At 41.1% G+C, this 13,789-nt stretch overlaps 1 protein-coding gene across 1 annotated transcript in view; it reads right to left on the bottom strand.

Annotated features, from left to right (window-relative positions):
• Positions 1-826: 826 nt before the first annotated feature.
• The window catches only part of LOC146450917 (polycystin-1-like), a 38,036-nt gene continuing 25,073 nt past the window's right edge, over positions 827-13,789 (bottom strand). Inside the window, exons 20-26 of the mRNA XM_085099837.1 lie at positions 12,839-13,063; positions 10,546-11,625; positions 9,540-9,929; positions 8,227-8,524; positions 7,715-7,936; positions 6,070-6,374; positions 827-4,205 (exon numbers count right to left, since the gene is read on the bottom strand). Of these exons, the coding sequence (XP_084955963.1) occupies positions 2,934-4,205; positions 6,070-6,374; positions 7,715-7,936; positions 8,227-8,524; positions 9,540-9,929; positions 10,546-11,625; positions 12,839-13,063 (3,792 nt within the window). The 3' untranslated portion in view covers positions 827-2,933. The remainder of the gene's footprint in view (positions 4,206-6,069; positions 6,375-7,714; positions 7,937-8,226; positions 8,525-9,539; positions 9,930-10,545; positions 11,626-12,838; positions 13,064-13,789) is intronic.

The following is a 13,789-nucleotide window of genomic DNA, read 5'->3' as shown; positions in this document are numbered from 1 at the left end:
TGAAATATCTCGATTTATGCAAATGTCAAGCTTTTCGACTTATGTGTGCTTTATTTTAGCTGTTTAAAAACAAATATCTTTAAATCGTAGCCATCTAAGAAGCTCAATGTGCGTTTCGAAGGTTTTGCTTTGTTAAAAGATCGCTGGGAAATGCGGACAAAGCGATAGGTTTTATTTTTCTTTAGATTTCAACGAAACATGCGGTAATATCTAAATTTGATTTTTACTTGAAAACGCTTTTACAGACTTTTTTTTTTCTAATTTTGCCCACAAGTTGTCTAGGTTGAGTAGTTCAAGTTTTAAAAGTTTCTTTGGTATGTGTATGACTAGATTTCAAGGGAATAGACTTGATTTAAAATCGAGCTCTTTGTGTTATCGTTGCTATGGTAAGAACTGTTGCTTGGTGGTGTAGTATGGGGAAAATCGAAGCATACCTTTTATGCAAAATCTTAGTTTGAAAAGATCCACTATCCCTAAGGTCGGAAAAACGGTTGCCGGCCTCCTAAAGCCAAAGTGGAACCCCGATGTAAGGAAGGGCAAAGGAACTGAGAAAGTGTGTTTATTATAACGCGGGTTCGTTATAAACAAAACTCCGGTATAACGAATTTGTTGGGAAACGTGTGTTATAAAATTGAAATGTTGCTTTGCGTCACTCAGGGTAGAACGACAGAATTTGTAAGGGACAAGGAGAACAAAGATACTGTACTGAGTGCTCTCTTCATGGCAACATATAGCTGTTGATAGCTTGGAGTAAAGGATTGCAGCCGCGTATGATCTGTTTGCCATTCAACCTCAGTCGCGTGGACATTTATTCGTTATATCGGGGTAGACGTTACGTTTGGGCTCGTGGTTTCTGTTCGGTATACCATGGTTCGATATATCGAAGTTCTGTGCCATACATTTCATTGTAACGTTGGCCGGGCTAATAAATACCGTTCGTTATACCGGGATTCTATCCTACCAAAAAACAGAAACTGAAGCACATTTTGTCTTCTTCCGGAAAGAAATAACTGCAGCAAAATAGAACAGCTTAATTCTGTGTTGTAACTTCTAAATGAATTGACCTTTATTTACAAGATTTCTGAGAAGATACCTCTAAATGTGCATTCCAGCGATTTCTGTGAGTTGTGTTTGGCAGTAATTACCGTATTTATTCAATTAACCGCCCATCTTCGAATAAGCGCCCACCCTGAAAGCCCGAAAAGTTTATAAGCGCCCACCCCACCTCTCTACCAACAAAAAACATTTATGTACTAGACCAGCGCGATGTACGAGGAGCGTCAGTTGTGTTCAAAGTTGGTTTTAGATACGGTAGTCCATGACCTTTTACATTGTTTATGACTTTTTATCATAGCATTTGCATTTTATTTTGTCTTTCGAAGCGAAATAAACTCGTTATGCCTTGTTTCGCTATTCTCTAAAAATGTCCTCGCTTGCTGCAAATGTTGGGAAAATAATAAGCGCCCATCCTCGAATAAGCGCCCACCCTCATGGGCCCAAAATTAAATAAGCGCCCAGGTCGGTTAATCCAGTAAATACGGTAAATGCATATTTCCTGAATAAAGTGCATTATAAAACAACTAACTCCCTCGTTTTCAAGAATGTCAAGTGACTTACTTTGAATTTCTCTTATTTTGAAATAAAGATACTGCGTAAGATGACGTCGCATCTGAATAATTTTAGCTATCACTTTAGTGTCAAAACAGCGTCAAAAGGTGCCTTTTTATGTGTCGTATGAGGCTGATCAGGTGTACATTGGTTTCTTTGTTTTGCGCGTTCGATTGAAGTTCAGGAACCTCGGAAGCACCTGTTGGCTATACACAGTGCCTCAACCGAATGTCATAGAGTAATAACTTCTACCAGTCATTTTCGTGAAACTGAGCGAATAAATATGGAAAACCATAGCATTTAGAGGTTCTCTTTAGTGGAGAATTGCCACCGACATGCTTTCATATGCCTTCAGCTTTCTTTGTCTGCCATTGTGATTGTAAGCAAAACCTTCCACTTAAGTCCCGATTAAACACTTTCAGTATTTTACGAAATTTGAGACATGGCATTGTTAAAGCCATGTTGAATAAAATTCTACACCAATTCTTTCCTTTGTTATTTCAAGAGCGTTTTCCTGTGCATCTCCCTCTAGTGCTAGCTGTTTTTTTTAAAGTGAATGTTCAACTAATGTCGATTCTCTTCAGCGTACCTCCTCATGAACCTAACTTTCAAAGGATACTTTCCATAAAAAAATCTTTCCAAGTTCTCTCGGATTTTTTGCCTGTCTTTGATAATTTTTTTTGCCCTGGCGTTTTCAGTCGTCTAATTATAGTGTATATTTTCCCTAGCAAATTCATTAATCTGCTTTGGGAAAGTAGTTAGTAAAAAGTGCATTCTCTATTAATTTAATCACTCGTGACATACGATTAACGTGACGACGACTTAACCATGAAAAATGGAAAAGTACTTTAACTGAGAAGGCAATTATAAAAAACAGTTAAGCGCGCTTGTGACTGAATTATTTCATGTGAGTGTACATTTCAATTAACACAAAGAGTCACACTGAAAATTGCGCTTGATCTCAAACCCCTCCCCCCTTCATCATTAGTTAGAAAACAATCAAGCATCCTTGCAAGATACTTTTGTAAAAGAACCGGATAGAGTAGTAAACGTAAAACTATGTCCAAGTTTAGACGCCACTCTTGACTTAGGTGCGCGAACGTATATCAAGTGAAATAATTGTAATAACTGAATTAAGTCTGCCAGTCAGACTTAAAATCTTGGCTTTAAAATCGCTTTAAGAGACAGCTAAAGCTACCCTGCCTCTCTTTATTGGTGGGTTCGGCACATTGTTTGGTGGTGTCTAAACTTGGGCTAAATGAAAACTACTTTCAACAAACAAAGCCGCTCTCAGTCCAGTTACAGATATGTAAACCCAAGTCGATTTAAACTTCTGACGAGCCATTCTCATTCAGAATTTGCATTCCCGACCCAGGTCTTGGTGAAAAGCGCTCTTCTATTTGGTCCATGATCTTCTTGTCATCTGCGTCATCTGGCAAGACAACTGTCAAAGCACCAGGTGCTGGTCTCTTGTCACTTTCACCGCTGGCCACACTCGCATTGTCATCGTCCGAGTCAGAGTCGTTTTCCGATTCATCATTGTCGTCGTCCGAAGATTTGTCGGATTGGTCGTCGCCCGCCTGGGAAGCCTCTTCCTCCAGTCTCTTCTTTTCTCGGTAGTAAATTAGCTTCCTCATCAACTCCTTCTCATCGTGCTTTTTCAGTTCTTCATCGAACAAAGGAATGTTGTCGCAAATGTCATTTTCCGTGAAATCTTCGTCCGTTTCCAAAACCAACATCATCATGATCTTTTTCTTGGTGGTGGCGTTTTCGGGTTCAAACCAGGTCGTGTGCCTTATGTTCTCCATGCAGATGTTCCTTAGTGCGTATTGCACGTTTTCTGATATCTCTTCGATACTGTCCATGTTGAGCTCAAACTCGTTCTTTGGCTCCTTGTATGAGGGTTTGATAGCTGGACCAACCTGCTTTCCAACGGTTTTCTTGAACGTATGGAACATGAAGTCCAGAATCTCATGCTCGTTGGACTGTATCGAGGCGTCGCCAGCCACTTCGCTAAGCGCATCGTTCAAAATGCCAATGAACACGTTCATGAGTACAAAGAAAACGGCGATAACATACGTGAAGAAGAAGACTGGGCCGAGAAGTCTGCTCGAGTCCGTCAACGCATGGAAATCAAAACTACCCAAAGTCATGGCCATCATACTACCTAGGGTGGACGGGAAAGAGGCATAATCGTCGTTGTTCACTCCAAACACTAGGAACGCAAACTGACAATACGCAAGGAACAAGATAAAGAACATCAGCATGAACGACATGAGAGGCTTCATGGCTATTTTGATGGTCAGGATCAGCGTAGAGACGCGGCGATTGAACTTCAACAAGCGCAGAAACTTCAGAAACGAGAAGAATACAGCAAAACCTGTGGTAGCGGCCACCCACTCGTCCATAAACGCCACGTACTGGAAGCTGACGAACTTTCCGGGCGTTTCGTGCATGTTACTGATGCTGTACTTGGTTATGGCCAGACGGGCGAAGTACAACCCGACCGCGGACAACGAGAAACCAAGGACTAACAACTCGGGGTAATTCCACGCGTCCCGCAAATACGCTTTTCTATCTTTCCTGTAATTCTTGATCTGCAAAGACAGTTGCTTGTATTTAATCAAGAGAATTTGCTTTCAAGAAATGATTTAGAAATACATGAAACAAGAAAAATGAGTGATAGGAACCGACGTTTCGGTGCATCTTGCGCAAGATGCACCGAAACGTCGCTTCCTATCACTCATATTTTTCTGTTTCATGAATTTGCTTTCGGTCATCAAAATCAGTTGGTCAGTGGAGCGCTTAAGCAACCACTGATACAAAGGTTTCATGAGTGACATAGTAGGAGGGCCGAAGGAAGATAAGTTGCGATTTATCCGAGACATGTTTAAAACAACAACAACAACAACAACAACAACAACAACAACAACAACAACAACAACAACAACAACAACAACAACAACAACAACAACAACAACAACAACAACAAACAAAAATCTCTGTGAAATTTTGTTTATCGAAGCCAGGAAAGTATTACTCAACCTCATCTGCAGGAAAAACCTCGTTTGCATTTACTTTCAACACACAATTTACATATGCGACTATAAAACCAGTTTCGTTGGAAGACCAAAATTCCGACGAAACTGGTTTTGTAGTCGCAAATGTAAAATTATATGTTGAAAGTAAATGCAAATGAGGTTTTCCTGATCAAGATGAAACAAAACAAAACAAAACAAAACAACAACAACAACAACAACAAAAACGAACAAACAAAGACGAAAAGGGTTCGTGTGGATTGTTGTTGGCGTTTATGTGGGTACTTGGTATCTTTGGTAAGACGCAACGTATCTTCCTTCGTATTAAAAAAATGATAAACTTTTTAACTGTCTGACTGCAAGCCAGCAACGTAAAATCTTGAATTTTCTCGTTTTCTGCCGGGTGAACGTATCCGATCCTGGGTTCGGTTGTATAAGGCATCTTAAGATAGGTGTGAGTTTTCTGCAGTCGTTCCCTGGTGTCCGAAGAATATTCTCGCACTCTCTCTGTTCCCTCTCCCAGTAAATTGCCTTCGGCCGAGTGTTCCAATAAAGCCCTCGATGGCCTGCGAGCAAGCTTTCGGGGAAGAGGAGGGGCGTGCAGGGGAGAAGGAGCCCGGGAGAGCTCTGTCGCAGGCTAAGCGCTCGAGAGAACCCTTCGCAACGGAGAGAATGATTACAGAAAACTCTCGCTTCTTACGTGTTCCGTTTCTTTTTTTCAAGTAATATAATGAACAAGAATCTCCTTTTTTACATTCGACAAACAACCAAAATAGCTATCTATTGAAAACGAATAATTGTTTTAATTCTAAGCTTTTTGGATGATTACTTGTGTGTCAGCTTCACGCAGCTTACTTTCAAAACGAAATTATTTTTCTGTGTAACGAGACCCAAGGATAATTGAAAACGGTATTTTTTTATTTTTGTTTTACTTTTGTAAGTCCTTGAGAAAATTCAGTAACTTTCAGAAATCGCTGCTATATCTCTGTTAGAATTCGGCAAATTTAAGTTCTTTTTATTATAACTTCGCCCGAAATTCTCGATACACTTCAGAAAAGGAAAAAGCCTTGTTTAGTCAGGGCGGACACCCTTCGGTATCATGGACACTGTGAAGAACGCTCGAACAGGCCTGCTTTTAGGGATAATTCCACGAACATTGTTTGCTTTTCTGATTTTTACACTTAGCGTTAAAATAAATTTGTTCCTGTTGTCTGAACAATTTCTGGTTTTTTTTTTTTGTGTAATTCGCGTTAATTTCCATCATTTTGAATTTTTAGCACCTCTTTCGCGTTAATTTCCTTTATTGGGAAGTAATGAATTCGCATTAATTTAAATTTAAGTCGCAATAATTTCGAATACCTTAATTAACACAAGCGTTAGTTTCCTATAATAAGGTACGGGGAATAATCTTCGTAAATCTTACCTGTTTGTAAAGGAAGAAGAGCAGAAACGCCATGTAGCCTATTTCACATGCCATGACAAACACCATTTCTGGTCCTACGTAGCGATAAAGCCTGAGAGTTTGGATTCTAGGATTATGATAATACCCCCCAGTGGGAAGAATCTCCGAAAGCAGAGTTATGACGGTGAAGAAGTTGGTCTGCGCGTTGTAGATGGTGAATTCTGCAAAGATTGCCCTCGTGTAACGATCAATCCAATTCTGGGATTCGAGCTGTTTGGATAACTGCAAGGCTTTCGTTTTATCGTCTCCAAAGTCAGCTATGTAACCTGGGAGAAAGTAAATGAATGAAGCTCGTAGCGAATTCTTTATCGAGATCCGCTCAAATTGTAGAGACATGCCGAAGCGCCCCTCCTCTCAGTCGAAATTTTTAAATAAGCGCTCCGCTCTCTCGATTAAGTGCCCTCCTCCCATTCCCCTCTGTTTTATTTTATCAGGGCGAGTACTGAAACAACAAGAGTATATAGAGTTCTTCCCATACTTATCATTCGTAATTTTGGAAGTAATATATCAAACATGAGGAGGAGCGGTTTATCTGATTCCAAAACACCAATGAAGTGGGTTGAAAAAAGTGGCACAGGCGAGATATTTTTTTATATCAACTTTAGGGGGTTTGGAAATGGGATGAAACACCCTTTCGAGTGTTTGATATAGCTTTTGAAACCATTAATAATTCTTGAAGAATTCAAAGCCAAAGCTCCCCAAATTTTATGATAAGGTCACATTTCCAAACCCCTTTCACGGTAGTGATTTTCTTTGTTTTCTCTTTATAAATCATTAATGAGTTTGAGAATCAATCAGTCAATCTTTTTTTGTACTCACTCCTGCTCAAAAATAAAATTACAACAAAGAAAATACTAAAAGTAATAATTGGAGTACTGGCTGCCTGGAATAACCGTAGGGGCTAGTGGAGCCAGGCAGCCAGTGAACATCAGTATTAAATAGAAATAAAATACAGGTCAGAAAAAAAAAAACAAAAACACTGAAACACAAATGTACACATAAAAAGAAAAATATTAATATACAACTCCTGATATTGTTGCTTTTGCGCAAATGATAAAAGAACACGATGGTAAATTGAAATCAACGTTAATATGACGTTTATGAGACAGCTTTTGAGTCCACGAGTAGTCTCATATATTTCTCAAAACACGCAAGCGAGCGAGAAAATTGCCAACCGCGAAAAGATCGCTTTTCTATGCGGCGCAATAATTATTTTAAAAGGAAAATTACAAATACCACGTGTGGTCCCATTAGATCCAAACCCTTATCCATACGAGCCGAAATGACTCTCTGGCCATGATGGGAAATATTAAACAAGTCCCCCCCCCCCCCCCCCATGATATAAGCACTCCCACAATTTCCTAAAGTTAATGCGAAACGGATTCTAACGGTGCTAATTTTCATCAAAAATCCTCTTTCATGACACGGATTTGCGTTTTCAATTTTATCTTGAAACATGCCTGACGGTTGGTTGAATTGTTCAGAGTCCGCATGTTATTGAAAGGTGCAGTAACGGTTTTGTTGGCCTTTTGGTCTTTTGAGCAGAGTAGCGCCAATAGGGAGAGTAGACAAACATTTACGCAGCTTTTGCGAAGCGTTGACTCACCTCCTCCCCAGTACGTAGCAAACTGCCCCCAGTAGGGAGTCCCCTTGAGTGACCATTGCGTCTGGTAAGTCCATGGTGTGGGCTTTAGTTCCTCCCCGCTTTTATTAGAAGACAAAGCCGCCCATTGCGGGTCGAAATCTCCTTGTTCTTCGTCATCCCAATCATAAGGTAGGTTACACTCGTCAAATATCGACGTGAGAAATTGTATCAGCTTGCATTTGCCTGAAAAAGATTATTCATGCAATCCACACTCCGTCAAGATTTACTTCAATATAGAAGTATCAAGGTGAATGTCGTCAATTAAAAAACGAAAGGTCCGTTGGCAGACCTCGTAACTGTGATTGAAGGAAGCCTAAAACATTGCTTTACTTAACCTCAACCTCGTCCCCAGTAGTTCGGATAATGAAGACAAGTTCTGCCCCAAGCCCCCGACCATCAATCTCAGTAGGTTCGATAAACGCGATGAAGCCTGGGGAAGAGGCTGATATAACCTTTGAACTTTGAACACAAACCTTTGATAATTCTTAGTTGTCGGAGTCTAGCTGTACCAACAAGCACAGCGGTACTGCGATCAGCAACAAATCCCTTGTCGTATTTATAGAGCACGTTGAAACCTATTTCCACGTTACTGACTGATGTTCTGGTCTTCTTAACCTTTTTGTGTTTCTCTCTTGTGACTTCTTCAGTCGTGGTTTCCTCTTTCACGAGAAGCTCGTCGTTGATGGCAAATGGACCATACCAGTATCCCGGCAAAAGAGTGGGAATGAAGGACTTCTCCACCCAGTTCCAGTAAGACTTATAATCAGCCACCTGAAAGCGAAATGATGACATACTTGAACTGAGATGACCCATTTCACAGGAGAACGAAACTCTTGGTGGTATTAACAAACGATAATGAATTTTTATGAAACAATATTTCAGTTGGGAAGGAAATAAGAGGGAGAAGAAAATTGGTACACACCACCAGACAGTCAGCTACCAGGACTAGCAGAGTCGAGTTTCACTTGTTGCACTGATTACGGCAACGGAAATACTACGAGAAATTCTCGTTGCAACATACGTTTCGCGCAGGTTTTGTCACAGTTTTGCCGATACTAGTTGGACAACATCAACTTGTGCAGTGTGAGTTAAACAGTAACACAACCTGGCCCCGGTTGTTCAAGGAGTGGATAACTTTATCCAGCGGGATAAGTCGCTATCCAGCGGATAAAATACATGCATACATACACGCACGAAAGTACGAACGCACACATAAAGTTTCCATGTGGGGCGTTTAATTGGTCGGAGTGCATTTCATTCACTCAAGAACGATTTATCCGCTCTTTGAACAACAGGGGCCTGGGCACTTAACGAGCGTTGGTTTTGGAAACTCAAGGACGGTGCCTTCTTCTATTACTGCGCATTTGCTCTGCGCATCTTGGGCTGTTGTGAGGAATTTGGGTTTCTTAAGGACAGTGCCTCCTAATACAAAGATATTTTTACGCAATTTATGACTATGCGGAAAAGGTAGATCTTAGCAAGGGCTATTGAAATCCGAAAAGAAATTAGGATTAAAAGGCTTCAGTTTCGGAAAAAAAAAATGCAATACATAGATATTTATTTTAAGGTTTCATTTAGAATTGTTCTTCATAAATTATCTCTGACAAATGCTTGGTTATACCCCCCATTTTCGTTTTGGATTCCAATAGCCCTCGCTAAGCCCCTCTTTTCCCTCATAGTCATAAGCTGTGCAAAAATACCTCTGCAGTAGGAGGCACCGTCCTTAAATGTTACATTGGCGACAGTCATATATTACAAACCGCTCAGGAAAAAGAAAGGTTATTACCCCGTCAATTCCATCATTTCCCGAGTATTTTCCTTCTTCAAACATGGTACGCATAGCCCTTGTTATTGGAAAGGCCATCGGATCGCGGCTGCCATAAGCGATAACAAGCAGGATGGAGAGAAACACGAAATATTGAATAACTTCGCGGATAATGCTCTTCATCTGCTTTTGTTTAGTTTTGAGTAGACGAGCTGCTTCAAGCTTCTCTGGGTTGGGCGGTTTATCGACAAAACCAATTTTTCGAAGAGCTTTCTCCTCTTCACTGTTCTGTTGCTTGCTGTGGAGTGCTTCTTCGTCTGGATTTAGTTCCTTGTTTTCCTGTTCGTTCTCCTCCTCCGCTTTGTTGGGATCTTTGATGACAACGGCAAAGAACATGGCAGCTGCGAACACCTGAGAGAGGATCCAATAGATACAATGTGATTTTGGCACTATTTTGTAAATAGAATATTCTTCCAATGCTGACATCTCAAGAATAAAGAGCTTCCTAAGTAAAGAAGCGTAAAGGGAATAACCACGCGATTATTCCCGAGTAATACGACACAAAGTCCCACCGATTGATCAAATAACTAATAATAGTCAAGGCTATAAAGTCCATGTGAGACTTTTCCTATATATACCGAAGTACATTCCGTAAGTAATGAAATGAAATTATTTGTAGAGTCCTTAAGTAAAGACTGCTGTCCTTATAGGATCTGCATTGTGAAGGAAATTTAGTTTGCCGAGGTGAAAGAAAAATCTTGAACACACAACCTCAGGGCACAATGGACACCTGATTGACACACTCGCAGCGATGGTGTTGAATTGCATCCAGTTTGAAACAAATTTAGTTGGGCACCCACGTGACCATGCTCCGATTACGCAGCAACTTGCCATACTGAGAAACAATCAGAATACTCGTGGGAATTAAAGGGGACATAAACGCCCCGGTTAAGAGTAATAATCGTTGTTAGGGGGTTTTATTCTCTAAGAACGAGCTTACAGCATCAGCAAATAAATAGTCACTCACTTTGAGAGGCTGTGAAACGAGCACATCCTGCCAAAATGAAATCATCATGGAAGATATCCAACCCTCGGATTTTTCCTTCCCAAACGTAAGACCGTAGAAAACAGTGAATGTGGCAGACACAGTGCAGGTAATAAACACCAAGCCATACGATATGTATACAAAATAGTGCGGTAAGGTCTTTTTCTTTTTCTTCTTGTCTTTCTTCTTCCCATCAGCTTCTTCCTCTGGATCATCGTCGTCTTTGCTCTTCCCCTTCGGCTTATCGCCTGACACTTCATATTTTGTGCTCTGACCGTGAGGATCTTGGGCCTTGTCCAATCCTGCCTTTCCTTCCGACGGCCGCGCTTTTCGGAAAAACATAACAATCAAGAGGTTAGCCGGGAGTACAACCAAGCTACTTGTGATGCCGATTGACAATTGCCTTATAGAGAAGCTGAAGGGCCCCACGTGCACGGAGGTCCCACTGGACGATGTACCACCCACTTGGTAAAACATAGCGTTGGCAAGCATAGTGCTCAAAAGAACTGACAGACAGCAAGAAAGACGCTGTACTCGAGTGAAGTTGCTTTTCGCCGGACGCGCTATCACGGAGAACCAGAGATGGTTATCCGTAAGGTTCTTTCGTGCTTCCGTCGAGAACAGCAAATTGAAGCTTGTGAGCTCTTCCTTAGATGCTGGGTTCAGCGTTCGCTCTACCATTCCATCGTCCTCTTCCACGGCCAACCAGCGATCACAAATAAACCACGTTTTGGCGTCGGTTTGTATGTCATGAACCATTATTCTGAGGAGGTACCAAGAGGGATCGTCTCCTGTGTTGTCGTGCCAGATCCTTAGGTTCTTTAGCTTACCCAGAGACTGAGGCACGCTCAACAGGAAGTAGTCAACATTACCTCTGCAGAACTTTCGTCGGCCAGGCTCTGTATCTTTGAGGCGGCGAGGTGACGTCTCGTCCAGGCCTCCAACGAGCACCATTCGAACCTCCGATGATGTACCGGCATGGCTTGGAAATCCCGTGTACACCACTATCTCGTACATATACGTGTCCCGCGGGTCATTGTCGGGTAACGGAGCGACGCCCACCTAGAAAATAAGAAACAATTATTAAAATAATAATAATATAATAATGTAACGATAATAACTATATCGTCATTACCGCTGTGATCGCCACCACTGGTCAAAGAGTGCCAAGCATTTACAGAGAAGCTAAGAACCACGCTGGTTAGATCTACGTTAAAACGAGGTACTTTTGTATTGATAACGGAATTAGCAATGTTTGGAAAATACCACATAAGCTACAGCTTGTTCAACTTTCATTTTGATCGTATTGGAATTTGAAAATGTTATTTATTATTGAAGGCCGAAAACTGGAGAAACGAGAGAAAAACCCTCCACGGACCCTCCGCCCTCCACGGACGCCAAGCGTTTTCACCATTACACCATCCTAATCTCAGCAAATCGAATTCCAGAAACGATAATGGCGTAGATAACGATGATGGAAATTTCAATAGCGGTAACACTATGTAAATATTCAAAAACGCCTTACGAGTACAAAATTTGAGAAGTACAATGATTTCAGAGCTATTTACCTAAGCATTTTGCGACGAAAACCTATTGAAAAATAGGTAGACCAAATGAATCTCGTATCCTAACAAGAAATGTGCGACAATAGGAATGTATATATCATTGATGTCCGAATCTGGTTTCGGGTGGTTCTATCACAGACCACGAGTCTTTTCAGACTTCTGTTGCTCTGGAAATCTTGAAACAACAACGGAAACTAAAATGGTTAAGAGCAAAGTAACAAAAGAATTCCAAATGCACACGAGTAGTCCACGTGGTCACAGAATTGACTCAGGCTATGCTGAATACGTTATTAAGGTAAGCAATAGTGATAACGAGTCACTCTCAAACACACATAAAAACAATGCTAACAATTGCCCTGACGATGAAACGTCTTGTTAGCGACATCAAGGGATCAGACAAACAGATGAACCTGCCAATGTGACTGACATCTCTTGACCAACGAGAATTACAGTAACAATACACGGATTGAAATTCACGAAACCTGACCGGTCTCTGTTTTCAGGATGAACTAAGAACATTATGTTTTGATTGGCCAATCACGTCAATGAGCAGAAATACAAATGCTACCACTTGATGATGCGCTATTATGCTTGGCAAGGTGACACCCGTGGCGTTCTGGTTCTGGTAACCAACCCATCACCAACAACTCCACGCTACTATGAATAAGCATTGTAAAAAAAGAATGAATTAGCATTGTTCAACGACCTACCTTTTCTAAGTCTTTTCTATCTGCTCGCCTCGCCCACAACACAAGTAGAAAGTACAGACCAAAAATTCCACACACAACGGAAAAGACCAATGGGTTGTTCAGAAGCTCCTCAAGGGAAATCTTATCCCAGTCGATCTTGTTTGGCGGCACAAAGAAGTCACTTGCAAAGGACGTCAAATGATTACAACAGCAGTGACGAAGTTTCATGGTCGTTTTGGGTCCAGGCTGCAAAACAGCACAGAAACAATGTGAGGAAAATATCAAAACATTGTCATAGAGTTGGACGTTGCTCTGTTAAGTATAATTGCAAATTTCAACCTGACCACAATGTAGTGTGACCACATGGAAGAGTCTCCACTAACTTGAGATCACAAGAGGACCTAGACCACCACTTATTGTGATCTTATTGAAGGTACCAGTCCTAACGTGACCTGCAGAACACCCCAGTTGGATCTTGTGAACGGTGGCCCAACTAACTTGAAATTGCAAATGCGACCTTGACCACAACTCAATGTGCCCTACCTAACGGGGGGAAAATGACAAAATGGGGAAAGGGGATCAAGAAACACCTGCTGTTTCCTCTCTGTGTCTTTTCGTTTTCTTAAAAAAGCGTTCTCACTTCCCACCGCCGACAGGTTTCACTGTTCACGGTTTTAGTTGGCAATAAAAACCGATTTAGATAGACCTTGAAGATGTTACGTAAAAGCGCGTTGTAAGTACACTACAGTGCCGTCATTAAACATCTCTCTTTTCATTTGGCAGGCCTTTTTCGAGTATCAAACGTTCTCTTACCTTTGAAACAGATTTTGAGTTTAATCAAAGGATAGTTAGTCGAGGAATAAATAAGTTTTGTGGAACCCTTTTTTATCCCGCGATTTTGTTATGGTTGGAATAATAATCTAATATTGGATTGACCACTGATCGGGGGAGGGTTTAATCCAGGAACCAGGG

Source organism: Pavona decussata, unplaced genomic scaffold (genome assembly GCF_977016875.1).
Source record: "Pavona decussata unplaced genomic scaffold, jaPavDecu1.1 SCAFFOLD_416, whole genome shotgun sequence".
NCBI lineage: Eukaryota > Metazoa > Cnidaria > Anthozoa > Scleractinia > Agariciidae > Pavona > Pavona decussata.
The sequence above is the reverse complement of the archived record's forward strand: the minus strand, read 5'-3'. Positions and strand labels throughout refer to the sequence as shown.